Source organism: Haliaeetus leucocephalus, unplaced genomic scaffold (genome assembly GCF_000737465.1).
Source record: "Haliaeetus leucocephalus isolate CR32 unplaced genomic scaffold, Haliaeetus_leucocephalus-4.0 Scaffold217, whole genome shotgun sequence".
Classification (NCBI taxonomy): domain Eukaryota; kingdom Metazoa; phylum Chordata; class Aves; order Accipitriformes; family Accipitridae; genus Haliaeetus; species Haliaeetus leucocephalus.
The window spans coordinates 2,802,612-2,824,329 of NW_010972653.1; the positions used below are offsets into that span (position 1 = coordinate 2,802,612).

Sequence of the window (21,718 nt, forward strand, 5' to 3'; positions counted from 1 at the left end):
TGAAAAAAGCCATGCTGAATAGTCATAATTTGTAATCATTCACTGAAGCTTGGATATCCAATAGCTAATCTTGAAAGACACCAGGACTTTGAACATATAGCAGATGTAGAATAAATATTACACTAACAAAAAGATCAATGCTGGGAAGATTTTGATTCCATCTACCCACCATTTTCCCCCCAATTTAAGTGATCCCCAATTAAATATGCAGTATGTCCACTTTAAACTAGATGAAACTTTTTTACTCTCAGCTTCAGTTTGCAAACATGCATGACCTGTTCTCTCTTGTATCTAAAATTTTAGGCACTGCAATCAATTACCTTTCACTGACTTACAGTCAATAGATTTCATTACTCTTGCCTGACAAGAGAAGACCAATACAACAAATGGCACAACTTTTATTCCCAAGTTCTAATGATAAGCATCCAGTGTGTCCTCCCCCCCCCCCCCCCAGTTTTCTATGTATAAAAAAAGAAGCAAGAGAAGTATTCCACGATGACCAGTTTAGGATCAGGTAACACCACAGTCACAGTAAATTTAATACTTAAATTTGTTTAACTTAAGAAATCTATGTATTTTATTATAATAGCTAGGACTCTCAGTCTGCCCTCTCCAGGTAACGATACACAAAAAATTTGTTTCTTTGCTCAACCTGAGTTTAATCTGGTTTTCACTGCTTTCTCCAAGGGGACTGAATGTTTCATGACTAGAACTCTTCATGAGGAAGGCAAAGTCACCTTCATTCTGGGTTGTCTGGCATTCCCAATGACCTTTGATATTTTAGGTGACAATTAGCAGGCAAAGTCACTGAAATTTCTAAGTATCATTAGAGGAGTCACTAGAGAAAAAAGGAAGCTAAAAAAAAAATCCAGATCAGGCTACAGAAACTTCACCTGAACAAATTCAACCTGCCTGAAAGCAGCACAAGAGGCATTAAGTACTTCAACCTATACTGCTGCATGAAAAAGCTTTTCCTGAAGATTTATGAAGTGTTTTGATACTAGAGTGTTACCTTCCCATGAACTCAGAGTATTGTAGAATTCTCTGTACAACTTTAATTTTAGAAATTTAAGACACGTTAACTTTGAGAAGTCTAGTATTACAGAATCAAAACACAGTTATCAGCCCAGATTTAGGGTTTTAGGATAACCAAGAGCTTCAAATACAGACTTCAGGAAGTTTTTTTTTTTTCTTCAATATCTTAAATATAAAGAGCTGTCTGAATATGGATGCATCTTTAAAAAGCCCAGCATTAAAAAAAATAAATCTAAGTACACAGCTAGTTAAGTAATTTTAACATATATTCTGCAAAGAAAAGGATTAAACTCTCCTTCTTCCAGATTTGCTTAAATATACTTGTATTTTCAATAAATAAAAAAAGCTATGCAAAGAATGATTCTTCAAATTAATCCTCCAGGCAAGGCAAAAGAAGAGCAAAAGAAACCATTTCATCTTCAACTTATTTTATTTATCAAGAAAACAGCTAACACAGACTTAATGCTGAACACACTGTTCATCATGCAATAAGTATATTTAATTTTAATCCTTTTCTAACTACTGCTATTCAGAGACAGTATGGAATTTTTGTATTTGCAGGGTAGAGCATTTATTAACTCAAGCCTTGTCTCAAGTGTGGCACAATCAGAATGTTCTGAACAGCTGGTTCGGAAGATAGCCAAGATGCAAGAAAGATGTCTGAGCCTCCTTTTCAAGGGCAGCCAACTCTTGTACTGTAGGTGCCAGAATATCCACATGGCCTTTATACAGTCCACCTGCCAAAAGAGACTCAATCTAAATGATGTGTTCAAAGCCATTCTTCAGCAGAACTAATAATGCTCAACCACAGTCATTCAGAAAGTTAAAATAACTTTGTTAGCTTCTTAAGAAAAAAAAGGCACAAACAAAACACACAGGCATACACACACTTTCATCACTTGCAAACCATAGACTGCATGTAACAAATGCAGAAGACAGCAAAGAACTAGCAGGGTTTTTTAATCTATCATTCTGTAGTTATACAGCAGACAACCAAGAAACTGAGCATTGCATAGCAAGGTAAGTCAAGAGGAGTTCATTGCTTACCACCCAGAGCTCTTTTCTGCCCATATGTAACTTTCCCATCAAAATCATCTACTGGTACTTTTATGTCTGGTTCAACTTGGGCAATAGTGCAGTTTAAGTGTTCTTCAATCTCCCCCAGCAACTTTAAAAAAAAAAAAGTCTTAAAGTACTCTTATGGTCCAAGACTTCAGTCAGACTAGTGTTCTGAACAGTCACATTCAAGAAGTTTCAACAGGAACTGAACAGAAAAAACAATTTGGGCACAGATACCAAAGACTAACACATTTTCTGCTCAAATGGACTACACAAGTTCATTTCCAATCTCAGTATTTCTTTATCCTACCTAGAACCTTTATTTTACATACTACCCTACTTACGAGTGGGGCTACTTTATTATAAAGAGCTCACAGTGCAAGCTTACTTTACCACAGATGATATATTATACAACCTTCTTTAATGTAGAAAGAAGGGAAGCACTGTGAATTTAACAAGCATTCATACTTGGTATACAAATCCCAAGGAAAATGTACGAAGTAACACACTAATTCTAGGTTAGAGGAACAACAGTTTTAAGTTACTTACAATTTAGCAACAAACCATCTAAACAAGAATATTTAACTAACATCGTGTAACTCTTAACAGCATCTGATTAGGAAGACTACAGAAAAGCTGAAAATAAGACTCCAACAGAATTGGCTGGGAATATTAAAAGAAGCTTTTATAATTAAAGAAATAACTTCTAGAAAGTATAACTTGCAAAGTCTTCTAATTTCTTCTTCAAATGGAATCAAAGGTTATAAACACCCTAAAACTAGCTTTGTACTTCAACTACCCAGCTAAAACAAGAACTATGTTTCACAGTCTTTTAGAGGAATTAGAACATTCTGGTTAAGGAAAACGATTACCTGCATCTCATTGTACCATATGGTACAACCTCCTTCTTCCTTCAGTCTAGTATTGTAACACCCTTTTCCACGACTACTGCATACATGATACCAAACCTAGAAATACAGGAAAACAACTTCTAAACTTTGTGAAATTTTAGTACATCCACTTTGATTAAATATAGCATGAAAAAGAACTCAGATACCTATTTAAACTCCCTTTCAATTAAGCAAGAACGAACAAGCAGTTTTCCAATACAGTATATTAAAGTCAGACATCAGCTGTGGATGGAACTTCAGTAAATAACGTCTGTTCAATTTTGCTTTGGAGTATAATTACCTTTTCTTTCTCTTTTGCCACGAGGGAGATTGCCAAACCCATCCTGTAATATTAGGGGAGAAGGGAGAGAGAGAAACGTATGCCAATAACTATTGCCAACTTACAAAACAACAACAAAAAATATCAAGAAAACATGGCAACTACTCTGAATACATACATACCTCTCAGCTCTGCCTACTCTCCCAATTCGATGAACATAGTTCTGCTTTTCATCAGGGAGTGTGACATTGATAACTGTAAAATACACACAAAGAATACAAGTTTGTTTTTTTTTTTTAAATACACAAGATCACAGATCAGACACCTAAAATAATGATTTTGATTGCTGCAATCCCTCTCTTTAGCCCACATACATTACGTTGTATTACAGCAGTTACAGGTGTCATTAGCTGCAATACCTACACTTAAGGCTTCCACTATAAAACTGCTTTTTCCATGATTACTTTTTGACAAGAGTGGAAAAAACAAATGAAGAATCCCTAACAATGCAGAACATCATCAGGTATTGAGAAGGTATGGTGAAAAATCAAATTAAAAGTTGCCTAGTTCAAGCCTTTAACATCTACAACTTTTTAAAATTAACCTGTAAGTCATATACCTGTTCGCACTAGCTGACAGGACTGCAAATATATTGAAGCTATATGCAATTCAATAGCTTAGTTTAAAAGTTATATCTTACCATATGGAACACCATGAATATCAATTCCTCTAGCAGCAACATCTGTGCAGATCAAGAAACGGACATCTCCTCTCTATGAAAACATAGTTAAAGAAGTATTGTGCTAAGTAAACCAAAGAAAACCCCAGGCAATGAAACATTAGTCCTTTGCATTTACTTCACCTTGAAGTGTCACTGTACATTTAGGAACACTTCAAATAAAGCTCTTCCACAGTGCAACAGTGAAAGTTTTTGAACATGAATAGCTTGGTCAATTTACATCCTTCTTTCTTTCCCCAACAGCATGAAGCAAGTATAAATTGATGAATGACTTCATCAAAACCAAACTGTCTAATATTTAAATAACGTTTTTCTTTTAATATTTAAGAACCAAAGACTTTAAAAAACAATGTAATCTGTTACAGAGCTCAAATTTAGGTTTTATTTAAAAGTAAGCCCGCTTGTCCTCTCATTGAAAACTCACAAAGGTCATATTGACTGACAGTATGGATTTTCACCTAAAAAAACTGTGCCTCAGAATTTTCGGAAGTGGGTCATAGGGCATTTGAATGCAATTTAATTTAAATGGAGAAGTAGCAACACAAATTAACATATGATTTCAGATATTGGGAAATGAGGGAAAAGCCTTCAAGAATCTGCTGCATCACCTTAAATCTTTCCAGGTTTTGTTTTCTTTCTTGAGGTTTTCTGTCACCATGCAGACAGACACATGAGAACTGATGTCCTTTCCTGTCAGGGCCTGAAAGAGTTGCTAGGCATTAATAACATCATATGTAAGTTATGACACAACACCATAGAGAACTGGTAAAAAGTACATTATGTGGGCCAAAAGTCTTGCCTCAGGGCAATTTCACTTATTACCAATTAACAAACTTCTAATTACTGATACAGGCATTGAAGAAAAACAAGACAAACAGTTAAACAAGCACCTTTCCTCCCCCCTCCCCAGAGGAGGTCTGTGCAGGCATGTCTCCTCACTCCTGCCTAGTCTAAGCTCTCCTTGTTTCTCCAAACGTGCCTTCACCCTTCTCCTCACTGCCCCCTGTCAGTGTCCCCCTGTGCTTTCTCTCACATCTCCTTCAGCGTGCGCTTTTGTACAAACACATTTCTTCCTGTCTCCTGTCCCAGCAACCCACTTATACATGTTTCAGCAGAGGCACCATATACTCTTTTCATTGGTTCAAATTTTGGTACACAATAGGTTGTTTCCAGCCATTTCAGAGCTGTCTGGAACAAGTACAGGGCAGTTCATTGCTTCCTCCCACAAAGGCCGCCCCTGTAGCTCCCTGCTACCAAACCCTGATTTTTAATGCCCAGTCAGTATGTCAAAAAAATTAAGCACAATTTTATCTGTGTGGCATCCAAGTATCAGTGACCTCCATCATACAATTTTGGCTTTGAAATAAACAAGAAAGTGAGCAGAGTAAGGTTTTTGTGAAAAATATTACCTCCACCCTGTTGGATGAAGTACTGCTCCATATTGTCACAATCTATTTTAGTCCTACAGAAAATAATTGCTTGATCCATCTTGTGTTCTTTGATTGCCCGAACGGTGTATTCTCCTTTCAGAATTTTAATAGCTTCAGACCACATTTCTATGTAAAAGTAAAGAAGTTATTTGACTCAAATTGTTTAAAAATATGAATAGCCTTTGAACAGCACACATTTAAAGTTCTCTCTAGCCTTTCGGCACAGTTAAACTTTTATGAGCAGAACAAGTAAGCTAGACCTTCAGTTTTTTCTTCTGCCCCCCCCCCATGCTCCCCTGCTCTAAGGGGTTTCAGTTTACTTATACATACCAACACACACTTGTTGTTTACATACCTGCAAAATATATATTCAAGACTTTATCTCTCCCCTCTACTTACAGAAACACATCTCTTCACAACTACCAAAGTGTAGAAACAAAAATTTGGAGGAACATGACTCAAGGCCAATATCTACCATAATTTAGCTTTACTTCATAACATTTACAAAGGATTATTTCACAAGCTATTACTTAACTAACGTTGCTGATTACCTGGAGTGTTAGCGCCAGGTCGTGTATTGTCTTTTGCATGTACTTCATCAGTCTACGAAAAAAACAAACCAACCCCACCGCAAGTCATTAGTCCACACTTTACAGAAAATACTTAACTCCATTAACTTATAATTAGCAAGAAATAAAATAAAGTTTAAAAGTAATCTTAGCATTCTGTTTTCCCACCAGGCAACCTAATCTACCTTTAGCTAAAGAAGTCTTGAGTGTAAGCACACAAAACTTGTTCATAAAAAAAGGACAATAAAATTATTCATGTAGACACTGGATAGAAACCACCTTTGAACAAAGTGATGAATTAAAAAAACAAAAATAACCCCCCCTCCAACCTGAAAACAATGTACCATAATCATGGCTAAATCATACAAACACAGTTGTTCCTTATCTTCTTCCCTATGCTAAGCTGAAACAGATATAAACCTAAAACCCAAGAGAAATAAATTCCTGCTAAGACTTAATGAAAAGGCTCTAACAGACCTAACAAAGGGAGGTTCCACAGACAACGAGGGGTTAAGAAAACCTATCAATTGTAACTGCATAAGAGTTGGCGAGAATGATATACAGTCCCAGGTTATTCAAAACTCAAAAACTAAAGAATTCAACAACCACCACCTCCTCACAGGAACAGGGGTCAGGTTAATGCAGAATTTAAAGTGGAGTCTCAAGTGTAGTCCAAGATGAAATCCATCCCTCTAAAAATTGCTCATCTCACATAGGTTAGAGACAAAACTACTTTACAGAATGATCTATGTTGAAAAGTTTAATTCTTCCTGTTCAATCAGAAAAGACAGGTACTAACTACAGTTAGGCCACAGACCATTAGCTGTGAAATGAGTGAAAAAGCAGCACAGTGCCATTGTTCTCTAGCACAAATCAGAATGTTACTCTGTCAAGATCTTCCTCAATCATGTTTGTAAGACTTAGCTGTTCAGAAACAGTGTTACGGCATCATCAATATCATGATGCTGACTACCCTGGAACAAACCATTTCAGATAGACGAAGCTGTTTCAATAGCTTGCAAAGATCCTGCAACATTAGGCCCCGATTCTGAAAGTTAAATAAGTAAACATGGGCAAACAATCTTAGTTTTCACTTATAGACCACTTACTCTGATATGATTCTTGCCAAGCCTTTCCCAGAGTTTGTCAGCTTTTGGATTTACAAGCACAACTACATGGTGTACAGTTTCAGGGACAGAATCTTCTCCTTTCAAATCAACCCAGGTGGGAAAATGCATGATCTTCTCAGATAGTTTTTTCACATCAAAAGAATGTAGTGTTGCAGAGCACACAATCACCTGAGGAGAAGGCAGCTGTATGAATACCACTGAAGATAGATTCTCTGAGCAAAAAAGTCAGAGTAGAACTGGAAGAATGTTATGTAGTTGAATAGCATAATGTAGCACAACAGAAACAAGTCCCTGACTGGCCTTCCTCATCACAGGAACCACCCAGCTGATGAGAGTCAAGACAAAAAATAAGTTACTTAACTATTCTCTTACAAAAACCCAATCATGTAAGAGGAAGAAAGCAGAATTACTGAGAGCTGATGAATTAAGATTATTAAAGCATTAGAAATCATAATGTATGTAGTCACTCTTTTCAGATGGGTTTATTCTAAATAACTCAAATACTGCTAAACACTGGGCTTCAAGATCTAGGATCCTAAAAATACATATTCACAGGCAATTACTGAACCCAATGAAAAAGTGTTAGATTTGGACAAGAGGTATAATAAACTCTACTTCAAAGAAGCATGTTCCATGCCATGTAATAGTCAACACTCGAAAGCAGTACACACCACAAAGAACCTCCAAACAAAACCCAAAAACACCACAAAAAAAACCTGCAAAACAGGAACAAATTTTATACCTGAAGTCTCTTTCCATCTGAAGTTATCTGAGGAATTTGACTGTGGATCCTGTTTATGAAATCTGAATAACCTTGGAGGAGAAGGCCATCCTACATGGGATTAAAAGAAATAAAGCTGCAATTCTTACTTCTTATTTCTCAATCTATACACTTCAGTTAAATAAGCAATACACTTGTGGTCTCAGAAGTTCTGTCTTTCAATTAGCTGGACAGGTCAATGCCTGGCTGGGATGTTATTACTAAGGAAGGAAAAAAAGTAAAAATTTGGAGTATTTACAAGCACGGCTGCTGTGCTTCACAAGAAATTTAACATCTGTCTCAGCAGCTTCTCCTAGCTAATACCCCAAGGCAATCCATCTTCATGAATATTCTGTTGTACTATAACAGATCAGAGAGGGGGGCACTCATTTCACAGCATATTGACTACAGCATTCATTGGCTTCAAGACCTGCTGGGTAATCAAAAAGGCTTCTCTCATCTCTGTCCTTTCAAGTTCCCTGTACAGTGACCAGGACAGACTTCACTACCTTGTGAATACAGCCCAAAATACATTTCTCTATCATAAAAAATTCCAACAGCTTTACCAGAGGCTACAAAGGAAAAAAAATATGTAAGTTACTATGGTTACAAACAACAAGAAGATTAAACTGAAATAGTCTATAGGTAGCTAATTGTTGTTCCACTGAAGTACCAAATGGTACAGAACAATGATGTTTCACTCTTTTAGGAAATGTCATACTGCATTAAAGAACAGAACTGAAGTTTCACTTAGTTCTCTACTTACAGCTTCATCCAGAACCAGGAATCTAACTTGAGATAAATTAAGCTTTCCTGTTGAGACCAGGTCATCCAGTCTTCCAGGAGTTCCAACAACAATATCCACCTATGAAATATACAGGGAGCATGAATTGGTCCCGTAACTAACTAGAGGCATTACCAGCTTTGTCTATATTTAAGATTGAGACAATTATCAGTATGAGGCCTTATTTTCTATTAATCACAACTTCATAGAATCCTAGAGTAATTTGGGTTGGAGGGATCTCTTCCTGAGGTCATCTGGTCTACACTTCCATCATCACATGCAAATCAAGGACAATTTCCAAGTTGCTTTAGGTAGTTGTCCAATAAAATTTTCAGTATCTTCAAGGAAAGAGGTCCCACAGCCTCTCTGGGCAACCTGCATTTTGATTCTACTGCCACTTCATTAGCAGTCTGCCTTAGGCAGGAAGCCTTCTCTTACTTTGGGAAGTGTTGTGCCCCTGCTCTATTCTCCCCTCCCTCACCCCCCAAGCTGTGTAACTGTTACCTGAAGCCAACAAACAGATATGTTTTTAAATGGGGATAAAATAAATTCAATTTTTCTCACTGTGGAAATATACATATCAAGCCTATCAGCTATAGAAATAACTTTAAGATTTTGCCAGATGGAAGTGTTCACCGTCATGAATTTAGCATTCACATGAAAGTCTAGCAATCTTCCAGTTCAAGCCTGCTTAGGAGAAAATCTGTATTTTGGCAGCTAGAATAACTGAAAGAATTATCAATAGTGATGTGGCCTTCCTTCCAAAAGTGAGGTTCCAAATAAAAAAAATGACTATGCTATCCCTACAGCATGATTGAAGTGATTGTACATCCCATGCTGCTGAAGCTAGACCGGTTCTTTCTATGCAGGACTGGTTTATGGTGTAGGTTGACCCTGGTAATTGCAGACCAGTTTTATTCACATAAACGTGAAGCAGAAGTTAATAGGAAAACTGTCTTGTTAGTTAAGGACAAATGGCAAAAATTACACTTTTATTTGAAAATTTTCAGAAGTACTTAGGCTTCAACAGAATTTGACCAAGTACTATAAGCATTTGTATTGACAACTGCCATGGAAGTAAAGCAACAAATGCTAGACCAGTGCAACAGAAGCTTGCTATCAACTGCACCATTTCTTTTTATCAGGTTTATAGGAGTTACAAGAAGCACCATTAGTATTCTCTAGCAACATCATGAGTTATTCAGAACCCAAACTATTAAATCATATGAACAAAAATAGAACTTACTCCTTGTTCCAGTACAGAGAGTTGATCTCTTGCAGCAACCCCACCAATAATCAACAGTTCCCTAAAATTACATAACCATATTTTGAAATTTGCTGATTTATTATATTCAGAAGATATATTAAGCATCTGGCTGAAGATTGATTCTTTTATCAGTAGTTTATTATTAACAGCTCTGAACAGTAACTTTTAAGAAAAAAAGAATAGGAAAAAAATTTAAAACTAATCCCTTCACACATAGGGTATTGTATTTTAATCCAAGCAGCAAAAATTTTGTTACCAAGTTGTATTTGAATTTGATTACTTTATTGCTGTTGTACTACACACATTAACATCTTAAACAACTTCATCTTAAAAAAGAATCTGTTCCTTAAAAATCTCAAACGTACATTAGTTTAGTAAGTTTCCTGTGTTCTTGAAAACTAGAAATGCAAATAACAGTAAACTAAACGAATCTTACATCATAGCTTGCCTCTCCCCATTGCTACTCCCCTTCAATTCTAGTAAAAGCACTCTTGTAAACTGACTGTTTAGAATACGGAGACACTTGTTTAAGTTTTATAAGCACAGCCAAAAGAGTAACAACTTTAGATCAAAGTAACTTGTAGACTATTCACTTTTCAGAACTGCATGCCCACACTAATCACTGCAACAATAGTCCTGCAAGTACCCTAATGTAAACAGAGCAGACCTTGTATATAACTATTTGTTGGAGACAAAAAACAAACAAAATGAGGGCAAAGGAAGTGGTGGGCACAGGAAGATGCTCAGAAAAGAAGGGCAGTAAGCAGATGTGCTTTTCTTTATCAAAGGTGTATGATACTTAATGTTTTTGGCTTTTTTCTTCAGAGGATTAAACAGATTTGTCATACCACAACAATGTAGTCAATAGATGAAACACATCAAAAAACCCCTAACTAGTCTGACTGTAGCTGAAAAGTCAGAAGGTTGGTTGGTAGCAGATATTATAGAGGCTATTATCAGTAGCACTGCAGATTAAGGTCCACTTAGCTACAAAGTGGAACACCCTCTACCCCCCTGCAAGTCATGTCTCTGGACAGTACCATAAATACAATTATAACAGATGTACTGTTACCTTAATTTGGGATTATCAACATATTTTTTGAACTGCTTCACATTGTTCAAAGTTTGTTCTGCCAGCTCTCTTGATGGCTCTACAATCAATGCTTTCGGAGCATTTGGAAGGTTCTGTGTTTGAACCACTTGTGCATTTCCTAAGTGAAAAAAAATATGCTATTAAGACAAACTACATTCCTATCCCAGATTTTTTTACTGGAAACAAACTTGGATTTTCTACTAATAATCTAAACCCTTATGATTCTAAGTGCTCCATTAATGGGTGATGTTATTACTCACTCAATGATGAATAGCTTCAGATTAATATTCAGAGATTACAAGTGAATCTTGCCATGATAGTGGGTATACTGGCCATGCAGCATAATTAATTTTATCGCAGAGCTTACACACATACTCAACAGCGTCATCTTAAAAAGAAGTAACTTAGCTGAACTTCTCTTTATCTGATGCATTTCTAAATTCAAAATGTTAGAGTATTTGTGGTTTAAGATGAAGAAAATTCGGAATACTTTAAAAAAGTACTACTATTGCTACCAGTAAGATCATTGTACGATATCCATTGAATACAGCAGTAATGAAGCAATTATGTGATCAAAAGATGTACTATAACAATATCTGAATATATTACTGAGAGCAGTTTAAAAATCTAACCTACCTGAGTGTTGTGATTTTACAACATTACCATCGGGAGCCTTGCAAAGACCAATATAGCCATCTTTTGGTGGAAACTTGAAATCTTCTTCACCAAAATTGAATTTCAATTCAGCATTCTAGATTTCAACAAAGTTGTGTCATACAGACAGATTCAAGAGACCACATAAACTAAGAAAAAATTCCATAATTAATTTCCTCATAAGAAACCAGCCAGATGAGGAAGAGCAGAAGGTGGTGTTTTCTCCCATCTTACACATTCCCCTCCCCAAGCTGTCTAAAGCCTGCCGGACATTTTGTGTGTGGTTCTAGCTCTTAAAACTCTTTTCTTCTACATCAAAATACTCCCATGTTTACAGATACATAGGAAATCGTTTTTGAACTTTTATGTTCCATTCATTTTTCAATGACAAACCACAATTAAAAAAAAACATGGTGGGTGGGTTTTTGGTTTTTTTTTTTTTTTGTTTTTGGGTTTTTTGTGGGTTTTTTTTGGGGGGTTTTTTTGTTTTGTTTTTTTTTTTTTAAGACTTGTACATTTCTCTGACCACCAAAACATTTTGCTAAAATCTTTACTCAGTAAGAGATCACCCCAGAGAGACTAACTCCAGAAAGATATACTACTACACTACGGTAATGTTACTTGAGAATAAACAAAAACAGGAATTTTGGCACTTTCAAGTTATTTGCTTATATCTGTTGAATCACAGTATATCAAAGTTTAATACAGGCAAGATAGCACTGGTATTAGGAATTAGTTATCCATGCTCTTCTACCCTTATATTCAAGTTTCAGTATTTAAATTTGAATTTAAACATTTGATATTTAACTTGAACGGTACTTGTCAAAGCTAACACACCATGGTGACCACTCCAGTACTGAAATACTAGTAGACTAAAGGAAACAGAGTATGCAAGCACAACTACAGTAATTGTAGATGGCTATACAAGTTTTATACATAAGTAGTTAGCTACCAAAACTAGAACAGTTTTAATGATCTTGTACATCTGTGATACTCCTAAATTACCTTCAGTACACAAGCTGCAAAAAGTGCTTGGTTCCTTATGTGTGGTGGGATTTCAAACGCAAGGCCAAGGTCCTTCCCTGAAAGCAGAGTTAGTTCAGTCAGACTCTGCATGTGTGTGCATTCCTCTCCCTGCCTCCCCCCCAGCACAAGCATCCCAATAAAATGCCAAAGAAGAAAGTGAGTAAAACTTACCATTTTTGGAAAATTTTATTTGTCCTTTATCTATATCTAGATAACACCCAATTGTATCATGCATAGTGAATTCCTATAACAAAAAGACGTTTGTGAAGCTAAGAGATTGTGTTCAGAGTATTAAGAAAACCTAGTGCTTACATTCTGTCAACTTTTAGTTTTCCCACTTCTCCCTACTAAATGCTAGTTTTTGAGAGAAACAAGTTCAATTTATTCCAATAATACTGCTCTAAATAGCATACATATTTTTATTTGATTACAAATCTTCAGTAAACTGCCCAATTTATCTTAGATATTTAAACATTAATTGCTGCTTTAAATTTACTTTAAAACCAAACACTTCAACAATGATAAATTCAAGTAATTTACCTGGAAATATTCAGCATTATGGAAAAGTGTATTAATCATGCATTTATTAGCCAACGTAAATCTAAGCTTAGAGCACTAAACATGGTAACAGAAACCTATTTTTGACTATGTAAAAATACTAACTCTTGCATGAGGTACTATAAGCATGTTGTGTATACTTAAGTTGTTCATTTAAATATCCTGAAATCTGTTCATTGTAAAGGTATTCAATAGAATCTGTGTATTATAAAGTGCTTCTAATTCAACAGCTCAGAAGTCACTACTATAAAAAAAACTACAATAGTAATAAAAGTTGCAAGTTTTATGGCATTGAGAGTTCATCAATACCACAAAAAGACTTGAGTTTCTGCTGTATTATTCATGTTTATATAAATTATGCTTAAACATCTGAACTCTTGACTGGCACACTACACAAAAACCACCACAGATATTCCTGGTAATCTTCAGAAGTGTACATTAAGATAACAGTTCTAATGACAAACCCAACTCAATAGCCAGAAATAGAGCGTGACTAACTACATCTTATTAGCATTTAAGTATGTGTTTTGACATATTAGAGAGCTGTGTGATTAATTCTACTGTAACTACCAATAAACAGGATACAATGCCCTCACTTAAGACATTCACCAAGGTACACAGATGGTTGGTGGTGTTCAAGCTAAGAATGAAATAAGTAAAGAAATAACTTCAAGAGATCAGTTAAACTCTAACCATTCATTTGCAGTCTAGCCACAATCATAAGCCTCAAGCTGGTAACTGCTTTTGTTAAACCTGTTAGTATGCTCCTATCCAAAAATGCTTCAATGTTCCATAGTACTTCTGACCAGTGACCTTCCCTTAAAAGTTAGCACTATTATGAAAGACAGTTGATTGTTACAGCACAGAACCAACATGAAAAACTTCAAGCTTACCTCACCATAGCTGTCAAATTGCTTGTTGTGAGATTTCTTACCAGTGCCACCAAAGCCAAAGCCAAATTTATCAGTCCCTGAAGACAAGACAAAGTACAGCTTTTCATCTTTTGGTTCACAGGTTACGTTTTTTCCTCTTTGTATCGGTAAATGAAACATCTAACTCTAGCATGTAAAAAAATACACAGTGCTAACTAAAGACTTCTAGCTTTGACATATGCTAAACTAGTATTTTTGTACCAGTACATTTATTGATTTTACTAGTGTCCAGTCATCATCTTTAAAAAATTGAAATAAAAAGGGAAAAAGTCACAAGAGACAAGAAACATTGCCACCACCTAAACAGATTTCCTCTTAGAGGAAGAACAACATTTGTATAAAAAGTTTTAAACTACCTGATATTGATATCCTTCCCAAGGAGCCCATTCTCTGCAAGACTAGAACAGGACTCCAGCCATTCCATGTGAATATGAAAACTGTCTATGGGATCCTTCTTTTGAAGGAAACTCACCCAAATCTAGTGAAGCCTGCATAGTTGACCAACCAACTCTGCACAAGCCTTGGTCATGACAGGAAACTTCATAGTAGTATTTCCCTTTAAAAGAGAAAGAAAGGATCAATTTCATCAAGGTGGTTCAGTGTGGCTACTTCCAAGACCATGCAAGTCTAACATTTCCACCCCTGCTGAAAGTATCAAAATCCCCTACTGTGTTAGTGTGAAAAGGTTCTGTGGGTACCTACGTATGTAATGAAGAAACAGATTATCTGAGAACAGCAGGCAAAACAGAAGTACATGCTGAGAGGTAGCGTGTGAAAGGCTTGAAAGGAGTGATAAGCTAGAGAGACTAGTGGTTCTATTGAATCCACAAGAAATGATAAACTCAGAATACCAGAGGTCTGCCAAATCGGTACAAGACCAGCAGCATGCACTAGCATCAACAACTGGTTGTGTAACTTGAACCACATCCAACTGGCTGCTACGTACAGACTGACTACAGGATTATCTGCACACCTGATGAAACAAGACTGCTAGAGGATCTTCCTGAACACCCACCTAGAACCACTGGAGTATCAGTATGACTCTGCTTCTGAGTAAAGAGTTGGGGTTGGCCTCTCAACTGTTACTCCAACCACATTACCATGAAATTTGTGCATGCGTCTGTGTGAAGTGTGTGAGGAAACAACTGGAAGTGCGAGTAGCTACTTCCTATTAATAACACCTTAACAAAATATGTTCTAATGAGTACTGGTTATGATTCTGTCTCCTCTGACTCAATCCCCTATCAGGGAAAAGGCTAATTTACAACACAAGGAGAGCAAAACAGAGGTATTTGTCATTCCAAAGTCTTCAGTGAGTAGTAAACTGAGTAATGGCACATTTGCTCAGATGGATAAGTTTTCAATACAACCATCTATATTAACAATGAGTGACAAGCAGGCATTTCAGTTGAAACTTCTAGAAGAGTCTCCAAAATACATGATTTTGTGTCTACCTTTAGTCACGCCTCTAGTTGCTCTGCATCCATGCCATTCTTTTACCTCTCTGCTTTGACAACACAAACCGTCTGATCCAATTGCTGAAAATTGCAAGACAGTCTTAGTTAAAGAAATTGTCTCTCTAACTGCTTTTAAAAGAATTTTTCATGCATACTTTCTTGTAGTTTATTCTTTTTTTTCACCAAATGAACATTTTCAAATGAACATTTAAAGCAGCATTAGGACAACTCACCAAAAGCTGATCCTCTATCATACGGGTTCATTTGCCATTTATTGAGCACTAAATTTGAAAGACAGCAACAGAAGAAGCATTAAAACAACAAGGAAAGGCTGAAAAACTCAAATTGGAAATTCACATTGGCTCTACAGTGTTTGGCTTAATTTTCTGGAGAGACAGCTTTGTTCCAATGCAATTCATATGAGGTCAAAGCGAAGGCCTACACTTTGAAGGAGGGGCAGGGATGCATAATGCAAAGGTATTCTATGAAAGTTTAGATTATTCCATTAAGGAGAGCACAGATTAAGTTACTTAAAAATACAACTGAAAACAATGAAGACATTTATAAAGCAAGCCAGAGTTCTACATAATCACAATCAAATTCAGCTAGAAAATATCCAAAACTACATTACGAGCAATAAGTTCGAAATGTATTTGCTATTTCTGTTCCAAGTTTACAGTAAGATATTTTTCAGGGTATTAGTTAAAATGTCATTACTGGAGACCTAAGATACATGCACCTATAGCACATAAAATGTCTGACTTCATTTTTCATATGCCCAACAACATGTTGCAATAAAGTCCAGAGGTTCCACAATATAAGGTTATTTTTGTAAAGCTAGACGCCATTTTAATTAGGATTACTGAATGCATTTACATTACATTATTTCAAGGAGGTTTTGGGGTTTTTTTGGTTTTGTTTTTTTCTGTTGTTTTTTTTGTTTTGTTTTTTTTAAAGTTGACTATACTGTCACCACTGTAACAATAGTTAGTTATAACACAGCTGAAAGATGAGAACTTCTGTAACACGTCAGACTGTTTTTTTGTGCAGCTACTGTCACTTACATAAATCTCAATATATAAACACCACAGACTGGACATGGTTACTAGCTTTCAAGCTGCAAGCTTATTTAAGCAGATGGGTAATAGACCCTCAAATACTGTGAGAGTATTATCATGGTTACAGTTCATTCCATATCAGTGGGTTCTGGCCCTGTGCATTTCCTACTCAGTTCAATGTTTACTAGTTCAGATCTGCAGCAACTCAAGATGTTGTTATTCAACTTTCAAATCTAGCTAGGTGCCAGAAGGAATGCAACAGCTTTATTCAGCACAGCAGAATTTAAAGACACACTACAGTGCTACCCCAACCACACAAAAATAAGTTTGAGCCTAGAAGAGCTTTCTGCTCAAGCTCACTTAAGAGGCAGCAACCAACTGTGTGGGGTCACTGCTAATGTCTCATCTATCCCTGCAATTGGAAGATTTTTTTTAAACTTTAAGCTGGACATGACTACCACATCTTGCAAGGCACTAAACTTGTATGGCTTTCAAAAATACACAGAAGAGCACGGTATGGATCAGGCAGCCTTAAGCAGAAGACAACGCGTGTTACTAAGACTGCAGTCAAACACAGCCCAGTTCTTCCCATGACCCCAGTGGTAAACTTATATTCACTGTTTTATAAAATCTGGGGTGACGATATGCTACTTACATTATCTCAAACAAAGGAAAAATACTTATCTAATGGCAAGTTAGGTTAACTTTACTTTGGGAGGTGCTGGAACTGACATGAATTAACAGTATTCCAAACTTGGAGTGTGACATGTAACAACTTACCTGCCCCACCAGTTTTAATAGTTGCTTTCCCTTTCTTGCCTTCCATCTGGTCCTTCAGCGTTTCATAAACAATCTGGATAACTGGAATGCTAAAAGCCTAAAATGGGAAGTTATTTTCATTCCATAATTTATACAGATATTTCCAGATATACAGTCAGCCTAGTTTTCAGGTGCAATACCCAGGGCCAGAAACACTTTAAGAAATGCTTACACATGTGTTTGTAAAGATCATTAATAATAAAGGTTATAGATATGCTTAAATACGTATACAAACATATACACATTCTCTGTACATATGCATACACACAAGCACACACACCACCTCTCACCACTTAAAGACTTTTACTTTCTGCTAATTTAAGTTTGACTACTTACACCAGTTTTTCCACTCCCCGTTTCAGCAGCCTATAGGAAAAAAAAATAAAATTAAGAGTTTAACCAGTTGCAACTTACACTGTAAGGACTGTTCAACTGTTCTATTTTAATAAACTAAGTTTACTTTCACTTCTGCATAATACAGAAAATCTTAGAGAGTAATGCCATTGCTTTACATAAACTACATGTGAATACAAACACGGAAAACCTTTAAAATAGACTTAAGGAAAAAAAGCTCCAAGTGCACCAGAAAAACTATCTATGTATGTCCAATTTCTGGAAGTGCTACAGAAGATTATAGGAAGCGTTACTTTGGTTACGGAATCAAGAACATAGAGATCTGCAAAAGACATGATGAACAAGGCATACTAATCTGGTATCTTCAAGGTTATTGATACTAAAGCATTTATTTAGGCAGTATCATGTTCCATGCAGATCTATGTCAGGTATTTACAACAAAAAGGAGAATAGATGAAATCAGATAGCTCTTATGGCAGTACCTGTCAAGTGGTCAAAAAAATAAAGCCTAAAAAGAATGAATCCCATCTACAAGAACAGTTCAAACACACTGGAAAGTAAAAAGAGGTTTCTCGCTGAAGAATATACTTTCTATTGAAGAAGGACAGGAGACCTAGTCTAACTATGAACACTTCTGGAAAGAAGGGAATTGACTGCACAAACAACAGTTAAAAGAATAGGCTTTCTACGAATAGGGCTACCCTGTATACATACCATAAGCACGTCACCACCTCCCAGGATCAGTGGGATGGATTCTGCTTGGATATCTGTAGGAAGACTACAGGAAAGAACACATTAACACAAATCAATGTTATCAGTAGAAAAAAAGGATTATTTTCTTATATGGGAAAGCACAGAAACCATGGCCATCTGCAAGATGGTAAATAGCAGGTAAATGTTATTCTTCCTGACTGGCAGCTAAGGAAGTGAAAAGGATTCCGTTTACAAGGAGAGCTTGGAACAGGAGATGTACCTTGAAAGTAAAACGCTGGTGGATGCAGTAGATTCAACTGTACCCTGACAAGAAGGCTACATCTCACATTACTATGCTAAACCACAAAAGACACAGATTAATTATATATTCCCTGTTTTCCCCTTCAAGTGAGTTTCTTTTAAAGCCGCTTACACAGCCCTCATTTACAAGATTCCTATTCAAACCTGGAAGAGAAAGTAAAGATAACTAAACATAACCAGCATTTTCGGACAATCACAGCTAATTAATACCATGCGTATGAGAAAACTACATACACTAAGATTGTCCATACTGATAACGTTCTGAATAACAAATCAAAACAAGCTCTGAAGTCGAATATTTTAGCCAAACAAGTAACAAAACCCAGGAAGAATTACTTTTGTGGAAGACTGATGCAAGCATCAACTCGAACACAAATTCAGACCGCAGTCTGGAAAACATTTACTAAACTAGCATCAATTATGCGATGGTATTTCATACAATAATCACACAATACATAATAAACAAATCAGAAGCACAAAGGCTTTTATCAAACAAACAACACTGAAGTATAAGCCGTCATGCTTTGCTTGTTCAAGTTTAAATGTTAGCACTGCAGTCACAATTTGTGTTCTTCAGTCATTCACACTAAAAAGAAGTCCATGAGATGCAGTAACAGTTAAGAGTAACAAAATGTATCTGCTTTGTTTTAATGTGACAGCAGAGGTGTTTTAAGCAGCATGTCATATATTGCTGAAAGGGAAATTAGGTTTTGCAAGGCCCAAATGCATTCCTACTTACAGCCAGTCCATCTCCTCCACTGCTTGAGCTATCTCAGGCATAACACCCATTTCTGTAAGGCAAGAAAAAAGGAACAAGCAGTGTTATTTCTCTCAACACAGCCCAAAAGATTTCCAAGTGTCAACACTTCCAACTACAAAAAAAAAAAAGCATTCTTTTTGGCAACAGCACACACAGGCTTCTCTATGGAACTGAAGTGATAGATAAGAAACATTCTCCCTTCCCACATGCAGTTTTGACAGTTGTCCCCACTTATAGCGGAGTAAGTCAGGCATATACTAGGCACAGGGGCAGGTGCTGACATAGCAGCAAAACAAACACACTGGGAACTGAGTATCATTTCAAGGGCAAGGTACTTAACTTGGCACATTTAAGGAAACTGCCTATGCAAACAACAGGGAAGACTTTGTTAATCACAAATATCCTAACTCTCTCTACACTTGAGATGCAAACAGTTTTCAAAAAAAGAAAAAACATTTATAAGGACTCAAATTTGAGATGCTTAAGCTTCTTTTCACCAAATCTTGCCTTACACACTTAAAGCATGTATATTAACTAGACAATGTTTTGATTTTCATACAGTTACTAATCACATCCGGCTTTGAAAGGTTTTTTACCTAAATATCCCTTCTGGCAAACTCATATCGAGGTCTGCTGGTTGCACCTCAGACACAAGTTAAATATGAAGCCACATAATAATGTCTGTACGTTGATAAACAAATTCTATTTAAAGAAGAAAAAAAAAGAAATCTTCAGCTATACAATAAGGGCAAGAGGAAAGCAGATCTTAACCAACCCAAATGATGGTATTAGACCATCAAAGTAACAGTTTAGCTACTGGTTACCTTTTCAGGTGCATAGGGTCACTCTATATCGATTTCTTTAAGTATAAATATGTATCTTTCTAAAGGGAGCTTTTACATGCTAGCCTTTACCCTGTCACATGCTGGGTTTCACATATTCCACACACATGTACACACACAGAGAGCTGGACTGACATATATGGATGTATGCAACCAGAAATTATTCTTCCATTTTCTTTAATATAAATGCTATAAGAAACATGTTTTATTTCTAACATGATTTCAGCAAGCTGTAATATTTTCAAGTGTTAGCCTGTACTCCTACAAAATTAGACAATATACATAAACAAAAAGCTTTTTCCATAGCAATAAAAATAGCTATTGATTGCAAACTCTATATAAATCCCTACATTATTTTTCCATGTTTAATATACTTCCAGTTCACACAGTTTAATTTGATATACAGCACAAGGGCTTAATCAAACAAGGTACTATAGCATTTTTCTCAACTACAACCAAACTAATCCTGCTGTCCAGCATCTAAACTCATCTTTAGACCTATGCAATAAGCTTTAGCATTCTCCCTCATGATTAGATATAAAGAATTCAGTTAAAAGAAATAAAGTTAAAAAGCCTCATCTACATTAAAACTTTACAGTACCCTAACGTTGATTGGTCATCTATGTGTGCATGTATGTGCATGGGAGGGACAAACAGTGATGTTTCCTCCTCCCACAGGATTTTTTACAGTTTACACGCATATTTCAGACCACACCACAGAACAGAGCTACTCTTATAAAAACCAGTTATTACGCACTGCAACACAGAGAACAGTTATGAGGAGCCTCTTGTTACAGAAACCAGTCAGCCTGAGGAACGAGCCAGAGTCTTAAGCACCCCATTTGCCGGGTGCACGCATCCCACGCGTGCCCTGAAACCAGCAGAACCATTCTGACAACCGCTTCCGAAGGCCTGCAGAACCCCGAGGAGCCGGGAAGAGCACCGAGAGCCCCACAGGCCTCTCGACCTGAAGCTCGGTACGCGGTAAGCCGCACTCTACAGAGGGCCCGCACCGAGGGCAGGCCCGAGGAGCCGCGGACGCCGCTGCCAGGGCCCGCCCGCCGCCGGGAGACCGGGAGCCGCCCCCCCCACAAGGCGCCGGCAGGTCCAGAGGCGCCAGGCTCTCCCGGCCCGTCGCTGCCGGCGGCAGAGCCGACAGCCACACCTGCCCCGGCACCACGTACCCGAAAACGCCGCCATCTTCGCGC

At 36.8% G+C, this 21,718-nt stretch overlaps 1 protein-coding gene across 2 annotated transcripts; it reads right to left on the minus strand.

The window, feature by feature from the left end:
- Positions 1–1,450: 1,450 nt before the first annotated feature.
- On the minus strand, positions 1,451–21,712 carry DDX1 (DEAD (Asp-Glu-Ala-Asp) box helicase 1). Of its 2 annotated transcripts, XM_010566653.1 has the most exons (26): positions 21,695–21,712; positions 19,648–19,699; positions 18,609–18,672; positions 17,877–17,906; positions 17,502–17,598; positions 15,897–15,944; positions 15,661–15,744; positions 14,679–14,762; positions 14,168–14,244; positions 12,888–12,960; positions 12,696–12,772; positions 11,673–11,787; positions 11,016–11,154; positions 9,923–9,983; positions 8,659–8,757; positions 7,875–7,964; positions 7,112–7,300; positions 5,985–6,036; positions 5,413–5,559; positions 4,612–4,703; positions 3,965–4,037; positions 3,447–3,519; positions 3,286–3,328; positions 2,967–3,062; positions 2,083–2,203; positions 1,451–1,772 (listed from the first exon to the last, which is right to left on the minus strand). In XM_010566653.1, exons 1-26 carry the CDS (start codon positions 21,708–21,710, stop codon positions 1,642–1,644), a joined length of 2,223 nt encoding a protein of 740 aa, XP_010564955.1. In that variant the 5' UTR covers positions 21,711–21,712; the 3' UTR covers positions 1,451–1,641. The 2 variants fall into 2 exon arrangements, with proteins under 2 accessions (XP_010564955.1, XP_010564956.1); XM_010566654.1 differs by lacking the exon at positions 15,897–15,944.
- Positions 21,713–21,718: the final 6 nt, after the last annotated feature.